Below are 21,767 nucleotides of genomic sequence, written 5' to 3'. Positions count from 1 at the left end.
GAAAATAAAAAAATTCTGGGCTAAATAATTATTTTTGAGGAAAGAAAACGTATTTATTATTTTCACGGTTCTGCATTATAAACTTCTATGAAGCACTTGGGGGTTCAAAGTGCTCACCACACATCTAGATAAGTTCCTTTCGGGGTCTAGTTTCTAAAATGGGGTCACTTGTGGGGGGTTTCTACTGTTTAGCCACATCAGGGGCTCTGCAAACGCAACGTGACGCCCGCAGAGCATTCCATCAAAGTCTGCATTTCAAAATGTCACTACTTCAATTCCGAGCCCCGGCATGTGCCCAAACAGTAGTTTACCCCCACATATGGGGTATCACCGTACTCAGGAGAAACTGGACAACAAATATTGGGGTCAAATTTCTCCTGTTACCCTTGGGAAAATTAAAAAATTCTGGGCTAAATAATTATTTTTGAGGAAAGAAAACGTATTTATTATTTTCACAGCTCTGCATTATAAACTTCTGTGAAGCACTTGGGGGTTGAAAGTCCTCACCACACATCTAGATTAGTTCCTTTGGGGGTCTAGTTTCCAAAATGGGGTCATTTCTGGGGGATCTCCAATGTTTAGGCACACAGGGGCTCTCCAAACGTGACATGGTGTCCGCTAATGATTGGAGCTAATTTTCCATTTAAAAAGCCAAATGGCGTGCCTTCCCTTCCGAGCCCTGCCGTGCGCCTAAACAGTGGTTTACCCCCACATATGAGGTATCAGCGTACTCAGGACAAATTGGAAAACAACTTTCGTGGTTCAGTTTCTCCTTTTACCATTGGGAAAATAAAAAAATTGTTGCTAAAAGATAATTTTTGTGACTAAAAAGTTAAATGTTCATTTTTTCCTTCCATGTTGCTTCTGCTGCTGTGAAGCACCTGAAGGGTTAATAAACTTCTTGAATGTGGTTTTGAGTACCTTGAGGGGTGCAGTTTTTAGAATGGTGTCACTTTTGGGTATTTTCAGCCATATAGACCCCTCAAACTGACTTCAAATGTGAGGTGGTCCCTAAAAAAATGGTTTTGTAAATTTTGTTGTAAAAATGAGAAATCGCTGGTCAAATTTTAACCCTTATAACTTCCTAGCAAAAAAAAATTTTGTTTCCAAAATTGTGCTGATGTAAAGTATACATGTGGGAAATGTTATTTATTAACTATTTTGTGTCACATATCTCTCTGGTTTAACAGAATAAAAATTCAAAATGTGAAAATTGCGAAATTTTCAAAATTTTCGCCAAATTTCCGTTTTTATCACAAATAAACGCAGAATTTATTGACCTAAATTTACCACTAACATGAAGCCCAATATGTCACGAAAAAACAATCTCAGAACCGCTAGGATCCGTTGAAGCGTTCCTGAGTTATTACCTCATAAAGGGACACTGGTCAGAATTGCAAAAAACGGCAAGGTCTTTAAGGTCAAAATAGGCTGGGTCATGAAGGGGTTAACAATGATAAATGTAAGGTTATACACATGGGAAGAAGGAATCAATATCACCATTACACACTGAACGGGAAACCACTGGGTAAATCTGACAGGGAGAGGACTTGGGGATCCTAGTTAATGATAAACTTACCTGGAGCAGCCAGTGCCAGGCAGCAGCTGCCAAGGCAAACAGGATCATGGGGTGCACTAAAAGAGGTCTGGATACACATGATGAGAGCATTATACTGCCTCTGTACAAATCCCTAGTTAGACCGCACATGGAGTACTGTGTCCAGTTTTGGGCACCGGTGCTCAGGAAGGATATAATGGAACTAGAGAGAGTACAAAGGAGGGCAACAAAATTAATAAAGGGGATGGGAGAATTACAATACCCAGATTAGCGAAATTAGGATTATTTAGTCTAGAAAAAAGACGACTGAGGGGCGATCTAATAACCATGTATAAGTATATAAGGGGACAATACAAATATCTCGCTGAGGATCTGTTTATACCAAGGAAGGTGACGGGCACAAGGGGGCATTCTTTGCGTCTGGAGGAGAGAAGGTTTTTCCACCAACATAGAAGAGGATTCTTTACTGTTAGGGCAGTGAGAATCTGGAATTGCTTGCCTGAGGAGGTGGTGATGGCGAACTCAGTTCAAGAGAGGCCTGGATGTCTTCCTGGAGCAGAACAATATTGTATCATACAATTATTAGGTTCTGTAGAAGGACGTAGATCTGGGGATTTATTATGATGGAATATAGGCTGAACTGGATGGACAAATGTCTTTTTTCGGCCTTACTAACTATGTTACTATGTAGAATATTTCATTCAGATGTGTTATTTGAGTGTTCCCTTTATTTTTTTGAGCAGTGTACATTATAAGTGTCAAACTGAGGTCAATAATTAGGGGTTGAAAGATTGTGGTAAACAGTAAACTTGCAAACACACAAGATGTATAGTTTGGCAAAACATTTACCTGTGCCTTCGCTTGCGAGAGTGTGAGAGTGACCTCGAGCGGGACCTAGACTTGGAAAATGAGCGAGATCTTGAGCGAGAAATAGAGCGAGATGACCCCGATCTGGACTTTGACTTGTTTTTGGACATCTTTCAAATCAGTCCCTGCAATCTAAACAGAGTTGGAAAAGCATAGTTAATAAATCAGTAACATAATTTGAGTTCTCAATTTTATATCCAGATTAAAATATACATAAAACTTGATGTTCTGGGGGAAAAAAGTTTACTTTTATGCAGTATCTAAGTGCCATATAAATCTGAACCCAAGCCACACAGTCTCCTATGCCAGCTATACCAGGTTTAAAGTTCCAGAATGATTGTACATGTGCCCATATCCTTTTGGATGGCCACTGCAAGGACTTTGGAGCACACTGCATTCAGTGATTCGGGTCAAAGTACAATTATGTGCAGCGTAGCCACACAGGCACAAACCCGTAACACAACCAGTTCATTTTAGGAAACATGCCTACATAAAGTCAGAATATGGTTTTTTACAGGAGTGCGTATTCTTGACTCATACTTTACCATACGCTATAAAATTATGGAGACAACCATATTTTTCATGACCCAAGCCGATCAGTTAAGGTACCTTCACACTAAACAACTTCACAACGATATCGCTAGCGATCCGTGACGTTGCAGCATCCTGGCTAGCGATATCGTTGTGTTTGACACGCAGCAGCGATCAGGCCCCTGCTGTGATGTCGTTGGTCGCTGCAGAAAGTCCAGAACTTTATTTTGTCGCTGGACCCCCTGCAGACATCGCTGAATCGGCGTGTGTGACGCCGATTCAGCGATGTCTTCACTGGTAACCAGGGTAAACATCGGGTTACTAAGCGAAGGGCCGCGCTTAGTAACCCGATGTTTACCCTGATTACCAGCGTAAAAGTAAAAAAAACAAACACTACATATTTACCTTCTGCTGTCTGTCCCCGGCGCTCTGCTTCTCTACACTCCTCCTGCATCCTGTGTCAGCGTCGGCCAGCCGGAAAGCAGAGCGGTGACGTCACCGCTGTGCTTTCCGGCCGCTGTGCTCACAGTCAGTGCAGGAAAGCAGAGCGCCGGGGACAGACAGCAGAAGGTAAGTATGTAGTGTTTGTTTTTTTAACTTTTACTATGGTAACCAGGGTAAACATCGGGTTACTAAGCGCGGCCCTGCGCTTAGTAACCCGATGTTTACCCTTGTTACCAGCATCGTTGGTCGCTGGAGAGCTGTCTGTGTGACAGCTCTCCAGCGACCAAACAGCGACGCTGCAGCGATCGACATCGTTGTCGGTATCGCTGCAGCGTCGCTTAGTGTGAAGGTACCTTTACTCACCCCCAAGTCAAAGCTCCCAAGAGCCTCAGCTGGGGCTAGCCAGAGTACTATTAGGGTATGTGCACGCGATGCGGATTTTGCTGCAGCAGTTTCCCATGAGTTTACAGTACAATGTAAACCTATGGGAAACCAAAAACGCTGTGCCCATGCTGCGGAAAAAAGCCGCGCGGAAACGCAGCGGATTATTTTCCGCAGCATGTCAATTCTTTGTGCAGAATCTGCAGCGGTTTTACACCTGCTCCAATAGAAAACTGCAGATGTAAAACCGCAGCGGAATTCGCAGTAGAATCCGCAATAAAACCGCAGTAAAAACTGCAGCGGTTTTCCAATGCGGATTTATCTACGTGAGCCTAGGCTCTGCTCACGTAACACCTTAAGAATCATCACCTGTGGTGCCTGACACATCTCATTGACTTATTAGATTGGCCAAGTTACACTCAGGTGGCCAGCATTTTGAATGGAAAAAGTGCTGTGTGCAGCCTTCAACGCAGATGTGAACAGAGCCCAGCAGTAATACTCCTGTCACTTGACAAGTGGATTAATTTGCTGCTAAACAATTAACAGCTGACCCTAGTCAAGTTACACCTTCCTTACAGGAGACCATTTTACAACCAGGGTTTCATGAAATATTTACAAACTATCACCTGTTTAACAACTAATCTCTACTAATCCTGGGTTCCTTACCATGCAAGTTATTATAGGAGCACAGCTGTACCAAAACAGATCTAGTAGTCAAGGCAGAGAATGAACTTTCACAGAGGTCATTACAATGATCCCAACGTAGTTTGATATGTGCGACTAGGCAAGGCGTAGGCAGTTCTCAGATCAAACCAGAAAGCGCTTTAAGTTTAACATAAACCACCTAAAGTATAGAGTGGAAACCTCAAAGATTCCCTAGGATTGTTAGTTCATAGGGAACACAAATACGGTATTTACCAAGACACGCCTCGAGCGGTGCAAAAGCACAATTTACGGTACTCCAAAACAGGTTGTGATCTGTGAGCTAGTAAAGTAGATGATTGCTTAGCTGCCACTCTCCTTTTCTGTTGTATTTCTACTGCTGGTTAATGGCTACATAATGAAGCTGAAAAAAGCACTGCTCCAATAAGGCTATGTGAACACGTAGGTTCAGGTCCCTGCGGGTTCTCCCGCAGCGGATTTGATAAATCTGCAGGGCAAAACCGCTGCGGTTATCCCTGCAGATTTATCACGTTTTGTCTTGCGGTTTCCGCTGCGGGTTTTACTCCTGCACTGGTTTTACTATTGATGCTACATATGCAGCATCAATAGTAATGTTAAAAAAAATAAAAAAAAATAAAAAAAAATAAAAAAAAATGGTTATACTCACCCTCTGAGGTCCCGATCTCCTCGGTGCTGCAGGTGGCGGTCTGGTTCCAAAGATGCTGTGTGAGAAGGACCTTCGTGACGTCATGGTCATGTGACCGCGACGTCACCGCAGGTCCTGCTCACATAGAAAACCTGAGACCGGACGGCCGCGTGCAGCGCTGAGAGGCGAGTATATCATTATTTTTTTTTACCACAAATATGGTTCCCGGGGCCTGGAGGAGAGTCTTCTCTCCTCCACCCCGGGTAGCAACCGCCCATTATCTGCTTACTTCCCGCTTGGTGGGCATAGCCCCATGCGGGAAGTAAGTGGATCAATGCATTTCAATGTGTGCAGAATCGCTGCGATTCTGCACAAAGAAGTGACATGCTGCGGGTTGTAAACCGCTGCGTTTCTGCACGTTTTTTCCCGCAGCATGTGCACAGCGGATTGCAGTTTCCCATTGGTTTACATGTTTACTGTAAACGCAATGGAAACTGCTGCGGACCCGCAGCATCAAAATCGCCGCGGAACCGGTGAAAACCGCAATGTGTGCACATTGCCTAAATCTCTAAAACTTTGTCTATAGTGAAAGGGCATCACAGTAAGGGACAACTCTTGTAAAATATATTAAAGAGTTGTACAGCTTAGAAAAACTATTTTTAATATTGTATTAGAATCCTTTATGGGTATGAAATGTACAATAATTCACCTTAGTATACTTTACTGCTCAAATCTGCAGCAATGTTCTTGTTTTAGAACCCTTCTCTGGGTTTTGAGATTTACAGTGGGGGAAATAAGTACCGTATTTGATCCCTTGCTGATTTTGTAAGTTTGCCCACTGACAAAGACAAACAGTCTATAATTTTAAGGGTAGATTAATTTAATCATTGACAGAATATCAAAAATAAAATCCAGAAAATCATATTTTATAAATTACATAAATTTGCATTTTGCAGTGAGAAATAAGTATTTGATCCCCTGCCAACCATTAAGAGTTCTGGCTCCTACAGACCAGTTATACAGTCCTAACCTGCATTAAAGACAGCTGTCTTACATAGTCACCTGTTATAAAAAGACTCCTGTCCACAGACTCAATCAGTCAGACTCTGACATCTACAACATGGGCAAGACCAAAGAGCTTTATAAGAATGTCAGGGACAAGATCATAGACTTGCACGAAGCTGGAATGGTCTACAAAACCATAAGTAAGACGCTGGGGGTGAGACAACTGTTGGTGCAAGAGTAAGAAAACGGAAGAAATACAAAATGACTGTCAATCGACATCTATCTGGAGCACCATGCAAAATCTCACCTCTTGGGGTATCCTTGATCATGAGGTAGGTGAGAGATCAGCCTAAAACTACACGGGGGGAACTTGTTAATGATCTCAAGGCAGCTGGGACCACAGTCACCAAGAAAACCATTGGTAACACATTATGCCATAAAGGTTTAAAATCCTGCAGTGTCCGCAAGATCCCCCTGCTCAAGAAGGCACATGTGCAGGCCTGTCTGAAGTTTGCTAATGAACACTTGGATGATTCGGTGAGTGATTGGGAGAAGGTGCTGTGGTAAGATGAGACAAAAATTGAGGTCTTTGACATTAAAGGGAATCTGTCACCAACTTTTTCGTATATAAGCTTCAGCCACCGCCATTAGGGCTTATCTACAGCATTCTCTAATGCTGTAGATAAGCCACCGCCCTTCCCCCATGTATCCTGAAAGATAAGAAAAACAAGTTAGATTACACACACCCGGGGCGGTCCAGTGCGATGCGTTCCGATGGGCATCACGGTCCGAGTCCTCCCATCTTTATGCAAATGACGTCCTCTTTCTTGCCTCCTGCTGCGGCTCCGGTGCGGGCGTACTTTGTCTGCCCTGTTGAGGGCAGAGCAAAGTACTGCAATGCGCAGGCGCCGGGAAAGGTCAGAGAGGTCCAGCGCCTGCGCACTGCAGTACTTTGCTCTGCCCTTAACAGGGCAGACAAAGTACGCCTGCACAGGAGCTGCGACAGGAAGCAAGAAAGAGGACGTCATCGCATGAAGATAGGAGGCGCCGGACTGCGACGCCCATTGGACCGGACCGCTCCCCCAGAAGAGTATAATCTAACTTTTTTTTCTTAGCTTTCAGGTTACATCGGGGGCTTATCTACAGCATTACAGAATGCTGTAGATAAGCCCCTAATGGCGGTGGCCGAAGCTTATATACGAAAAAGTAGGTGACCGATTCCCTTTAACAACGTTCTTGGAGGAAGAGAAATGCTGCCTATGACCCAAAGAACACCATCCCCACTGTCCCGCATGGAGGTGGAAACATTATGTTTTGGCGGTGTTTCTCTGCTAAGAGCACAGGACTACTTCACCGAATCAATGGGAGAATGGATGAAGCCATGTACCGTGAAATCCTGAGTGACAACCTCCTTCCCTCCGCCAGGACATTAAAAATGGGTCATGGCTGGGTCTTCCAGCAAGACAATGACCCAAAACATACAGCCAAGGCAACAAAGGCGTCGTTCAAAAAGAAGCACATTAAGGGCATGGAGTGGCCTAGCCAGTCTCCAGACCTTGATCCCATAGAAAACTTACGGAGAGGGATGAAGCTCGGCGTTACCAGGCAACAGCCTCAAAATCTTAAGGATTTAGAGATGATCTGCAAAGCGGAATGGACCAAAATCCCTCCTGACATGTGCGCAAATCTCATCATCACTACAAAAAAAAAGTCTGACTGCTGTGCTCGCCAACAAGTTTTGCCTCCAAGTATTAAGTTTTGTTTGTCAGAGGGATGAAATACTTCATTCTCACTGCAGAATGCAAATAAATTTATATAATTTATACAATGTGATTTTCTGGATTATATTTTTGATATTCTATCTCTTGATGTTAAAATTAACCTACCCTTAAAGGGAACCTGTCACCCGGAAAATCGCGGGTGAGGTAAGCCCACCGGCATCAGGGGCTTATCTACAGCATTCTGTAATGCTGTAGATAAGCCCCCGATGTTACCTGAAAGAGGAGAAAAAGACATTAGATTATACTCACCTAGGGGCGGTCCTGCTGCTGGTCAGGTCGGATGGGTGTCTCCGGTCCGCTGCGGCGCCTCCCATCTTCATTACAAGACGTCCTCTTCTGATCTTCAGCCACGGCTCCGGCGCAGGCGTACTTTGCTCTGCCCTCTTGAGGGCAGAGGATATTACTGCAGTGCGCAGGCGCAGGAAAGGTCAGAGGCCCGGCGCCTGCGCACTGCAGTACTTTGTCTGCCCTCAACAGGGCAGAGCAAAGTACGCCTGCGCCGGAGCCGTGGCTGAAGATCAGAAGAGGACGTCTTGGAATGAAGATGGGAGGCGCCGCAGCGGACCAGAGACACCCATCCGACCTGACCAGCAGCGGGACCGCCCCTGGGTGAGTATAATATAACGTCTTTTTCTCCTCTTTCAGGTAACATCGGGGGCTTATCTACAGCATTACAGAATGCTGTAGATAAGCCCCTGATGCCGGTGGGCTTACCTCACCCGCGATTTTCGGGGTGACAGGTTCCCTTTAAAATTAGAGACTGTTCATGTCTTTGTCAGTGGGCAAACTTACAAAATCAGCAAGAGATCAAGTACTTATTTCCCCCACTGTATACTCTACTTTTCCCCCTTATAAACAGATCACTTCCCTCCCTTCTGTTAGTGCCATGATGTAGAAGGCTGTCTGGCTCATCTGTCCATCATAGGTAATTCAGAGAAAAAAGGGGGTTGCTCATATCACCACTCTCCATTATTCTGCCCTTCTATGGGCACTAGCTTCAATTTCCGTTTTCACAGGCGCTACCCAGCCACACAGAAGGAAATTGAAACCTGTGCCCAAACAAGGGAAAACCAATGCGCAGAAGCAGAGGGCCATAGATTTCATAAACGGAGACCGACATCACACATGCAGGAAGGTGATCATTTTACATACAGAAGCATGGCCAAGTCTGTGGCCAGGAGCACACGACTATTTTTGGTTCCAGTGAAATTCGACAAATCATCAGATCGCGATCAGACCAATGTTAGTCTATGGGGCCGCACACATGTCCAATTTCAGTGCACTGACACAATGGAGAAGATGGGAGTACTTTTGATCATCATCTCCTCACAGTGTGCTCCGATTCGCTCATCTGAGAGAATCGGATCACACTATGCAGACACTGATCACTGTTTGATCAGAGTGTCCTTTGAATAATTAGCCAGATGCTCTTGGATGAGAGAATCTACACCCATCTAAACCTAGACTTAAAATGAGCTCTGGAAGATCTCCATCCCACCCAGTTTTTAACACCCTATTTACATATTGCCGAGAAATCCACATGTTTCTTAAGTCATGGTATAGCAAATAACAAGGTATCATTTTATCCAACCTTCTATGACCTGCATGCCCATATAATCAAACAAATAAAGCAGCACTCTGTAGCGCCATAGCATGCAAATATGAAAATTTAATTGCATTACAAAAATGAAAAATTGAGAATGCTTAGCGCATAAATTGGCCAATTCATGTGTACCTGGAAGCTACGTTAAGGCGTTTCTCGTTTCCAGGACCTAACAATGCCAATCCTCTTTGCTGTGTGCACACGTTTAGGATTTTCCACTATAAAAAAACGCGATAAAAGCAAGAAAAAAACACATACATTAAGCATCCTATTATTAGAATGCAATCCGCAATTTTTGTGCACATGTTGCATTTTCTTCCGCAGCAAAATCACATTCCGGAGAAAAACTCAGCATGTTCATTCTTTGTGCAGAATCGCGGGGTCTCCACACACATAGGAATGCATTGATCCACTTACTTTCTGCATGTGGCAATGCCCACCATGCAGGAAGTAAGCGGATCATGTGCGGTTGGTACCCAGGGTGGAGGAGAGGAGACTCTCCACCAGGCCCTGGGAACCATATAATTGTAAAAAAAAATAAAAAAAGAATTAAAATAAATCGGGATATTCTCACCTTGCGGCGTCCCTCGCAGCGTTCCCTTTCCTCCCGATGCTTTCGTTCCAAGTGATGCTTTGCGGCAATGACCTGTGATAACGTAGCGGCAATGAGGCTTTATTGGGAACGGGAGCATCGTAAGGAGCGGGAACGCTGAGGCGAACGCCGGAAGGTGAGAATATCACAAATTTTAATATTTTTTATTTTTAACATTAGATCTTTTTATTATTGATGCTGCATAGACAGCATCAATAGTAAAAAGTTGGTCACACTTGTCAAACACTGTTTGACAAGTGTGACCAACCTGTCAGTTTTCCAAGTGATGCTACAAATCGCTTGGAAAACGCTAGCATTCTGCAAGCTAATTACGCTTGTAAAACGCTAGTGATTAGCGGGGAAACGCATGCCAGTTCCGCATGCGTTTTACCAGCGGCACAGTTGCGGATTTGCCGCGGAAATTTCCGCAGCAATTCCGGACGTGTGCACATAGCATTAGAATAAAGTCTTCATCTGTATCGGAATCTAATGTGTATCATCTCTTGGACTGAAATCTATATCTCTGTGGAGGGGTAGTGGTCCTGCTGTGATAAACGCCTGAGTCTAAAGGTACCGTCACATTTAGCGACGCTGCAGCGATATAGACAACGATGCCGATCGCTGCGTCGCTGTTTAGGTCGTTGTGTGGTCGCTGGAGAGCTGTCACACAGACAGCTCTCCAGCGACCAACGATTAGGGGAACAACTTCGGCATCGTTGAAACTGTCTTCAACGATGCCGAAGTCCCCCTGCAGCACCCGGGTAACCAGGGTAAACATCGGGTTACTAAGTGCAGGGCCGCGCTTAGTAAACCGATATTTACCCTGGTTACCATTGTAAAAAGTAAAAAAAAAAAAAAAAATACAACACTACATACTCACATTCTGATGTCTGTCACGTCCCCCGCCGGCGTCCACAGGGTTAAAACTGCTTTCGGCAAGAGCGCTGCTAATGCACGCGCTGCTGCCGAGTTTCCCTGCACTGACTGTCAATCCGGCCATAAAGCAGAGCACAGCGGTGACGCCACCGCTGTGCTATGCTTTACGGCCGATGCTGACACAGTGGACACCGGGGGACGTGACAGACATCAGAATGTGAGTATGTAGTGTTTTTTTTTAAAAAAAAAAAACTTTTACAATGGTAACCAGGGTAAATATTGGGTTACTAAGTGCGGCCCTGCGATTAGTAACCCGATATTCACCCTGGTTACAAGTGAACACACCGCTGGATCGGCGTCACACACGCTGATCCAGCGATGACAGCGGGTGATCAGTGACCAAAAAATGGTCCTGATCATTCCCCAACGACCAACGATCTCCCAGCAGGGGCCTGATCGTTGGTCGCTGTCCCACATAACGAGATAGTTAGCGGGATCGTTGCTACGTCACAAAAAGCGTGACGTTGCAACGATATCGTTAACGATATCGTTATGTGTGACGGTACCTTTAGGGTACGTTCACACAGGACTTTTTGCTGCGTATTTTTGCTGCCTTTTTTTATGCTAATTTAGGTGCGTTTTTTGGTGTGTATTTGGTGCGTTTTTCTGGTGTGTTTTTTTTCTCTCTTTTTCCAGGCTAATATTTTTGGATTTTCAGCAGCAAAAACGCAGCAAATAATGATACCTGCGTTTTAGCTGTGTTTTTTTCAACACACATTCAAGTCAATGGGTGAAAGAAACGCAGAAAAAACGCTGAAAGAAGTGACATGCTCTATGTCAAAAAAACGCAGCAAAGCACAAAATACTGATCAAACAAAAAACCAAAGTGTGTGCATGAGATTTCTGAAATTTCATAGGCTTTGCTGGTACTGTAAAAAAGCAGCTGAAAAACGCAGCAAAATACGCAGCAAAAAAGTCCTGTGTGAACGTACCCTAAAAGTGAACAGTTGTTGCTCTTATTTTATATCTTTTACTCCCCAAAGCATTCAGAAATTAGCACTAAGATGTCCATATAACTTGAATAGAATGGCAGATTTATTTAAAAAAAAAAAAAAAAAAAAAATTTAGAATAGTCAGAAGAGAAGAGGGAATAAAAATGATCAAAAACTGGCCACTTTTTACACGCCGAGAGGTCTTGGCTGTGCATCGCCACCGTCATCTCCTCTCCGGTGTATAATGCAGGCTCTGTATACCGAAACCCGATGTGTGACCTACTATATACCGTGACGTGAAACAACATCAATATAAGGTACATAAAAGTTACTAAGACAAGCACAATGGTGTCAGACTGCTGGCACTGTGCTACGGTCACAAGCCTGTATTTTCAGTCTGAGTGTTGTCTGTGAAGAAAAAAAAACTGATCACATGCAGACCAATCTTATTCAATAAGGATGTTCAGATGACAGTTTTCTATACTGAATGTTTGCATCAAAGAGAAAAAATGCAGTAGTCTTCTGGATTTCAGATGAGACTCACATATTCAGATTCCATTCAGATCAAATGTAGAGCATCACATTTCACAGGAAAACATTTGGTTTTGCACATTTTAATAACTGCTTATTTATAAAAACATATGCTCTACAGATGACATTACAGATAAAGAAAAAAAATTTTTTACACACTTGTATCAGCTTAGCCTTAAGGTACCGTCACACTCAGCGACGCTGCAGCGATATAGACAACGAGCCGATTGCTGCAGCGTCGCTGTTTAGGTCGCTGTAGAGACGTCAAACACGGCAACACCAGAACGATGCAGGAGCGATCCAGTGACGTAACGGCGACTCACTTATCGTTCTCGCTGGTTGTTAGCTCCATGTAAAACATTGCTGGCATCATTGCTTTTGCTGTCAAACATGACGTTACACGCCGACCTGACGACCAAATAAAGTTCTGGCCTTCTAGCTCCGACCAGCGATGGCACAGCAGGATCCAGATCGCTGCTGCGTGTCAAACACTACAAGATCGCTATCCAGGACGCTGCAACATCACGGATCGTTGTCGTTCTTGTTGGAAAGTTGCTGTGTGTGACGGTACCTTTAAAGTCTGTTGACTCGCCATGGTAAAAGGGATCATCCAAAGTGGATAATCCTTTTAACAAAGACCGGTCAGCTCTCCTGCATGTCAGTTTAAACTTTAAGGAAACACTGGAGCACTTTGTTACGGTGTATCTCAAAAGTAATGGTTTGTCAGCACTCGGGTGTCCAGGAGTGCCATGAAGCCAGCGTCTGGACCGCTCACTGGTCAGAAAAAAAAAATTTCATATCTTAGAAATATGCTTTGAGAAATAGAAGAAGAAAAAAAAAACAAGCTGGAAAAGACTAAGGAGAAGAAGAAGAAAAAAAAAAGTTTATCAGTATTAGAGCGATGGCAGAAAAATTGCTTAAAATAACAACTACACTATTTTTTCTCCTTCCATAAAATCAATAAATAGTACAAGTAAAGATAAGAAAAATGGAGGGAAACCAAGCAGAAAAGCACAAGGAAAAACTTGAGTGATGACCACCATCTAAAAATGCAGAATACAAGTCATAATGACCAGAGAAGTGGCAGTCTTCATGTACACACACATGCAGGCCTATACTGAAAAGCCCTGGTGACATTACACATGGAAATGCAAAATCGAATGCTAATTAGGGTACAGAACCTTTACAATAAAAGCACTGCTATGATGTTATTCTTCATAGGAATATCCTAACTGCTTCTCTCTCCCCTCAGTCTTCATTTTCTAATATTATTCTACATGTTGTTACACTTCTGTTGTACTTACAAGTCCAAGATTTCCATGCTTTCTACAACACTGAAGAGTATTCCTGGTATTTTTTATGCCACATTTAGGAGTCACAGATTGATATCTAGAAGGGATTTATCAGTAGTGCTTAAGTGAAACAGTGAATACTTCAAACGCACTCACTTAGCCACTGGGGTATATACCTATTTGTAAGGCCACTGCTCCCTTGAGTTCATGGCAAGCTTAAAAACAGCAGGTGAAAGACTGAAACTTGTTTGTCACCTGTTTACCCTAGAGTTATTGGCACCCACCTGGGGACATAGGGTGGAACAAACAGCCTGAGGGACAGATGATATCTGGATCATAGCCAAAAAACTCTGATGATAAGTGCCACGTTAGATAAGTGACAATACAACTAAAACGCAAAACCAAGCATTCAGCTACAACTGGCATTGTTTCTGCACTGCGATAGATGCTTAAAGGGTTAACAGCATCAATCAGCAGGACAGTGATTTATTAACCCAGACTAAAACAAAGCACAAAAGTTTTCACTTGACCTTTAATACGCTCTGTTAAACAACAGTAATTAACCTGGGACAATGTTAAAGGAAAACTGATACAGGAAAGATATATATCTTGGTACCGTGTTAGCCAGGAGATAGAAAAATATTTAGAATTGAGAGTCCTCAGTGGTTGATACGTTGGCTATGTGCACACGTTGCGGATTCTCTGCGGATCCGCAGCGTTTTTTGACGTGCAGAAACGCTGCAGATCCGCAATTGATTTACAGTACAATGTAAATCAATGAGAAAAAAAAAAAATGCTGTGCACACTTTGCGGAAAATCTGCTGCGGAAACGCTGCGGTTTAAAAGTAGTAGCATGTCACTTCTTTTTTGTGAATCTGCAGCGTTTTTGTACCTATTCCATTATAGATAACCGCAGGTGTAAAAAAACGCAGCAAATCCGCAAGAAAAACACAGCAAAAACGCACACAAAAAAACGCTACGGAACTGCACAAAAAAACGCAACAAACCCGCAGGTGCGTTTTCTGCCAGGAGAGGCAGAATCCGTGCCCGAAATTCCTAAGCCTAATCCGCAACGTGTGCACATAGCCTTAATGGCTAACTGAAAAGATGGTAACAAATTGCAAGCTTCACAGAAGAATCACATATGTATGCACAACATGGCACAGAAAAGCATAGCAAAGGAAAACTGAAAAAGAGGAAGAGGTTATCCACATTTGGGTGCAGGTATAAAAAAAAAAAAAAAAAAAAAAAGGCCCAATCTCCTTCTTTAAGAATGTACCACAATTAATAACTCACAAAGAGGTCATCACAGCATAATAGCTTAATAAAAGATAAGTTTGCATAGTCAGAAAAGATTACAATTATCAAACAGAAAAAGATGCACATAGATGGTATGATATGTTGAGTGAAAAAAATTAGGCAATATATGTGGAATGTTAGGATATTGTTACATTAAGACTACCGTACATTATTAAGGGGTGAGTGTGTGTGAGTGAGTGAGTGAGTGTGTATGCACACACACATTAGCATTAGCTTCAGCAATAAGGATGCAGGCAATCATGTGTCTGTCTGCTAATCAAGCAATGAGTTTTTGCAGGATAAAGTTTGGCCACATAATACATTAATCTGCACAGGGTTGGGGAACTAGAGTAAAATCGGCAGAAATAGTAAATTAATTGTACAGTCACTATACAATCAGGTATTTAGCCCAACTTGGGTCTCTCCCTAAGGTGGCTAGCATGTATGTATCGCTTGCTCACCGAGCCCCACTCCATACAGCCAACCAATTCCAGCCCTGTGCTGATGAGGGCCTAAAGCCCGAAACACGTGTCCACAGGTAGGAATTGGTTGGCTGTGTAAATTTACAAACTAATCCGCAGCATTGCACGCTTGGCGATTCCAAGCGCTGTGGATTAGACAGGGGTGGAAAGAGATGATTTGCATAGCTCCGCCTACTGCAAAGGATTCTGGGTAAACCTGCTATTCTTTGTATTATGCTGCTTGCAAGTACTTTCCGTTTCAGGAAAGCATCCACTATATACAATCAGGTAGTGTGAGAATACAGAACCCCCCCCCCCCCCCCCCCCCAAAAAAAAAAAAAAGGAAAGTTTTCTGAAATTTGGGAAAAAGGAACAATGAACAAGTATTTTTAAAAACACATAAAAAGTACAAATTTACAATAAAACACAAATTATTATAGCAGCAAAAAAGTCCCAGAACTTACAGTGAACATAGGAGAAATGATGCGAGATCCTCGCTGGCAGAACAAGAAAGGTTAAATTTCCTTCCTGGTTTGGGCTACAAAACAGTTTTGCAAATCTGCAGTGTAAACTCCACCCAGCCACTTATTAAAGCAGCAGCACAGCCTGGAGATTATCCTCCATGGGGGAGTACTACAGGAGATTGGCAATAGTTTAGGAAAAGCAATGATGGTTATGATCAATAAGGAATATGGTGTAAGTGCCTGGAAGTAATAAAGAATAGATACTTTGTCTCACAAGGGATATGAGAAACGGTCAGGCAGCACTGGCATAACCATTATGTGTTAATAAGGATGGTACATAGTGTGCTATTATATCCTGATCGCCAGCCCCAGAAAAATGCCAGCCATGTGAAAAATTACAACATAAGGGAGGTGTAAACATTCACAATGATTTACCAGCAGATGGAAATAACCTATCCAGCAATGAAAAGTCCCATGCAGTTCATGTCTAAAAGCATGACATTAGAATCTGCGGGGGAAGCATCAATTCCAACTATTTTATGGCTTGATTCAACCTTCACAGGGTAAACTTGGTAGACCTGAAACTCTACCCATGCCCCATTGCTTGGAGATGTGACTGTACTCAATGTAATAAATCACCAGATTCTGCGAGCATGCTGCAGGCTTTTTGCATTTTTCATGAAGAAAAAAATGTTGAAAAATGCTTACAGATATGGTTCAAAGAATGTTTGAGTAAGACAAACTCTCTGACAGCGGCATTTAACTCACGCTTATCGGAAGCACGTCAGAAATCCCACCCATCGGTGACCCCATCACATGATCGTGAGTCACCGATGGGTCGGTATGACAACCAGACCTCTATGGTTGTCACTGCCAGATTGATATGAGCACCGCCCAGTGGTCGGAGCTCATAGCAAGTGAGCATTTCTGCTACATAGAGGTGATCTGATCATCACCTGTGTGTAGCAAAAGTGATCAAAGTAGTGCAGCTTATAGTCTCCCAGGGAGACTACTGGAGCATGCAAAAAGTAAAAAATAAAAGTGCTTTTAAAAATATTTAAAAAATATAAAAAGTTCAAATCACCCCCTTTCCTCCCCATTCAAAATAAAACCAATATTGATTGATATTTGGTATCACCGCGTTCAGAATCACAAAACCCAATCAATATAAGAAAAACAAAATTAATCCAACCAATAAAAAAAAAAAAAAAAAAAAGGAACCCAAAGAAAAAAAGTCAAAATGCCAGAATTATGGGGTTTTTTTCAGTCGCTGCAACATTGCATTAAAATGCAATAACGGGTGATCAAAAGAACGTATTTGCACCAAAATTGTATCAATAAAAACGTCATCTAGGCGCACAAAAAATAAGCCCTCAGCCAACCCAAGATCAAAAAATGGAGATGCTACGGATATCGGAAAATAGCGCAATTGTTTATTTGGGGAACTTATTTTTCACTACTTAAATAAAAAAAGAACCTAGACATGTTTGGTGTCTGTGAACTCATAATGACCTGAAGAATCATAATAGCAGGTCAGTTTTAGCATTTAGTGAACATGGTATATAAAGAAAAGAAGAAAAAAAACAACTGTGGAATTTTTTTTTTTTGCAATTTCACAGCACTTGAATTTTGTTCCCGTTTTCCAGTACACGATATGTTAAAACCAACTGGGTTGTTCAAACGCACAACTCATCCCGCAAAAATAAGGATCTTCCAGATGTGTCTTTTCTGGGGTGGCTGGGGGCAGATGTTTTTAGCCAGGGGGGCCAATAACCATGGACCCTCTCCAGGCTATTAATGTCTGCCCTCAGTCACTGGCTTTACCATTCTGGCGGAGAAAATAGCACGGGAGCTATTTAACCCTTTAATTTAATAGCTAGAGCGCCCACATTTTGCACATACACACTAACATTAGTAGTGTGGAACATGCAAAAAAAAAAAGGGATATGAGATGGTTTACTGTATGTAAACCAGGTCTCATATCATGTCGGGTTTGTGAAGGAGAAAGAAAAAGCCGGTAATTGAATTACCAGCTTTTTTCCTATCTAGCTCTGTATGAAATATTAATGTATGTGTGTGTATGTGTATACATATGTGTGTGTATGTGTATACATTGTGTGTGTGTGTGTGTGTGTGTGTGTGTGTGTGTGTGTGTGTGTGTGTGTGTGTGTGTGTATGTATGTATATATATATATATATATATATATATATATATATATAATGTGAGCTGTCAGTGTGATTTTACTGTACACCGCACTGATTTGCCGGCTTTCTATAGAACACCGCTGCGTATTTCTCACAAGTCACACTACTGGTCCGTGTGTAATCCGTAATTTTCTCGCCCCCATAGACTTTCATTTGCAATTTTTTGCGCAATACGGTGACAAACGCAGCATGCTGCGATTTTCTACGGCCGTAGAAGGCCATATAATACGGATCAGTAAAATACGGCACATAGGAGCTGGGGCATAGAGAATCATTGTACCGTATGCAATCCGTATTTTCTGCTCCTCTCATAGGTCTATAAAACTCGCTAGTGTGACGCCGGCCTAACGGCGCTGATCTGACAGTGTCTGTAGGTTACTGTGCACAATCTTGCTGAAAAATTCCCCTTAAATGGTAAACAATTAGATCTGTTTCACAAGCTGCTATTGTTAATACAAATTAAGAGAAAGCTTATTTTAACATTCTTACCTGCAGCAGCGAATATAAACCGTGTAATTATGCTGCTCCTGTTATTCAGCCATTGTATCTTGATCAACAGCTCCCAACAAAATATGATGACCCCATACACACACGATGTTCCCACACAACCCCTCAAAGGGTATGTCCCCTCACACAATGTCCCCAGAGCCCCCCCCCCCCCCCCCCCCAAGCATTATAATGTACCCATACCCCCCTTACACAGTTAATATGTCCCCATAAAGTCACCCTACAGAGTATGTCCCCTCTGCACAGCATGTTCTTCCCACAAAGCCCCTTTGGCAGAATATAATGTCCTGTCAAAGCCACTGACAGTATAATGACCTCCTAATGCCCTGCACACAGTGTAATGTCCAGACAAAGCTGTTCACACAATATAAAGTCCCCTACACAGTATGATTTCACACAGCCCTGTGCATAGTATTATATAACCACCCCAAATTATTTTCCCCACACACGCCCTTGTAGAGTATTAAATCTCCACAAAGCCCGAGTCTTGCACAGTATTATGCCTCCAGTTTCCCCAGGTACCAGGGAAAGAGACATCAGATCCCAGGGAATGGCCATGCGGTTTTTATCCATTCAAAGAAGGTAAAGAAAACTAATCCAAAACACAAGTAAAGACACACCTATTTTACGCAGCATTTTTCCTGCCTACATTACAATATTTGCAGTAAAAAAAAAAATCTGCTCACATTAAAGAATTGTTTAGCTCAGCTGATGAAAAAACAAAACAAAAAAACTTTGAACTCTCAAAATGTGCAGACAGAATCCCAGTTGGAATGAAAACAGAATGCAAGAAAAAAAAAAAAAAAAAAAAAAAAAAAAAAAAAAAGGTAATTTTATTGTCTAGCACTCATGTTCCAAATTTCCAAGAAACAAGAGAAAAAAAACCCTTATTGATCTGTTAAAAGGTTATCCAATAGAAAAACATCCTATGTCTTTAGAACCTAGGAATATGTACGATGCTCAAACTGGTGAAAGATTCTCCCAGGTTTGGCATTATATTGATCTGGAGAATAATTTTATATTGAACAACGAGCACCGCAAACAATGGCAGAATTGCAAGTTTTGGGGTTATTGGGGTTACAATTTACCCCACAAAAAACAAGCCTTTAGAAGGCTATATTGATGGGGAAAAAGTAATGGCTATTATAAGGAGGGAAGGGAAAAAAAGCACAAAAATGGAAAATAGTCTAGGTATGAAGGGTTTAATAGCGTCTCACCATAGCTAGAAAAACAAACTACAGCAAAGAGATTTGAGGGTCTCAACATACAGTTAGGGCCAGAAATATTTGGACAGTGACACAATTTTCGTGAGTTGGGCTCTGCATGCCACCACATTGGATTTGAAATGAAACCTCTACAACAGAATTCAAGTGCAGATTGTAACGTTTAATTTGAAGGGTTGAACAAAAATATCTGATAGAAAATGTAGGAATTGTACACATTTCTTTACAAACACTCCACATTTTAGGAGGTCAAAAGTAATTGGACAAACAAACATAACCCAAACAAAATATTTTTATTTTCAATATTTTGTTGCAAATCCTTTGGAGGCAATCACTGCCTTAAGTCTGGAACCCATGGACATCACCAAACGCTGGGTTTCCTCCTTCTTAATGCTTTGCCAGGCCTTTACAGCCGCAGCCTTCAGGTCTTGCTTGTTTGTGGGTCTTTCCGTCTTAAGTCTGGATTTGAGCAAGTGAAATGCATGCTCAATTGGGTTTAGATCTGGAGATTGACATGGCCATTGCAGAATGTGCCACTTTTTGGCACTCATGAACTCCTGGGTAGCTTTGGATGCATGCTTGGGGTCATTGTTCATCTGTACTATGAAGCGCCGTCCAATCAACTTTGCAGCATTTGGCTGAATCTGGGCTGAAAGTATATCCCGGTACACTTCAGAATTCATCCGGCTACTCTTGTCTGCTCTTATGTCATCAATAAACACAAGTGACCCAGTGCCATTGAAAGCCATGCATGCCCATGCCATCACGTTGCCTCCACCATGTTTTACAGAGGATGTGGTGTGCCTTGGATCATGTGCCGTTCCCTTTCTTCTCCAAACTTTTTTCTTCCCATCATTCTGGTACAGGTTGATCTTTGTCTCATCTGTCCATAGAATACTTTTCCAGAACTGAGCTGGCTTCTTGAGGTGTTTTTCTGCAAATTTAACTCTGGCCTGTCTATTTTTGGTATTGATGAATGGTTTGCATCTAGATGTGAACCCTTTGTATTTACTGTCATGGAGTCTTCTCTTTACTGTTGACTTAGAGACAGATACACCTACTTCACTGAGAGTGTTCTGGACTTCAGTTGATGTTGTGAACGGGTTCTTCTTCACCAAATTAAGTATGCGGCGATCATCCACCACTGTTGTCATCCGTGGACGCCCAGGCCTTTTTGAGTTCCCAAGCTCACCAGTCAATTCCTTTTTTCTCAAAATGTACCCAACTGTTGATTTTGCTACTCCAAGCATGTCTGCTATCTCTCTGATGGATTTTTTCTTTTTTTTCAGCCTCAGGATGTTCTGCTTCACCTCAATTGAGAGTTCCTTTGACCGCATGTTGTCTGCTCACAGCAACAGCTTCCAAATGCAAAACCACACACCTGGAATCCACCCCTGACCTTTTAACTACTTCATTGATTACAGGTTAACGAGGGAGACGCCTTCAGAGTTAATTGCAGCCCTTAGAGTCCATTGTCCAATTACTTTTGGTCCCTTGAAAAAGAGGACGCTATGCATTACAGAGCTATGATTCCTAAACCCTTTCTCCGATTTGGATGTGGAAACTATCATATTGCAGCTGGGAGTGTGCACTTTCAGCCCATATTATATATATAATTGTATTTCTGAACATGTTTTTGTAAACAGCTAAAATAACAAAACTTGTGTCACTGTCCAAATATTTCTGGCCCTAACTGTAAATCATCATTGCCCATGAAAAAGAAAATTTAATTATTCCCCACCCAAAGTGTATACTGCTCCGCTTTTCTGATTCATTGTTTACGGGATTGCTTGGATCAGAATAGGACATGTCATGAGGATCCCGAATCTCACACTCCGATTCTGAT

General features: G+C 42.4%; 1 protein-coding gene across 7 annotated transcripts in view; it reads right to left on the bottom strand.

Annotated features, from left to right (window-relative positions):
* THRAP3 (thyroid hormone receptor associated protein 3) overlaps positions 1-21,767 on the bottom strand; it is a 103,256-nt gene that overhangs the window by 41,877 nt on the left and 39,612 nt on the right. For 4 of the 7 annotated variants that reach the window (XM_069756872.1, XM_069756868.1, XM_069756873.1 and 1 more), the window contains exon 3: positions 2,408-2,557. In XM_069756872.1, coding sequence (XP_069612973.1) covers positions 2,408-2,535 — 128 coding nt within the window. In that variant the 5' untranslated portion in view covers positions 2,536-2,557. Of the gene's footprint in view, positions 1-2,407; positions 2,558-15,986; positions 16,093-21,767 lie in introns of those variants that run through there. The other 3 variants (XM_069756869.1, XM_069756874.1, XM_069756871.1) reach the window with 1 other exon arrangement.

This window comes from Ranitomeya imitator, chromosome 3 (assembly GCF_032444005.1).
Source record: "Ranitomeya imitator isolate aRanImi1 chromosome 3, aRanImi1.pri, whole genome shotgun sequence".
NCBI lineage: Eukaryota > Metazoa > Chordata > Amphibia > Anura > Dendrobatidae > Ranitomeya > Ranitomeya imitator.
Note: the sequence above shows the minus strand (reverse complement) of the source record. Positions and strands in the feature narration are given on the sequence as shown.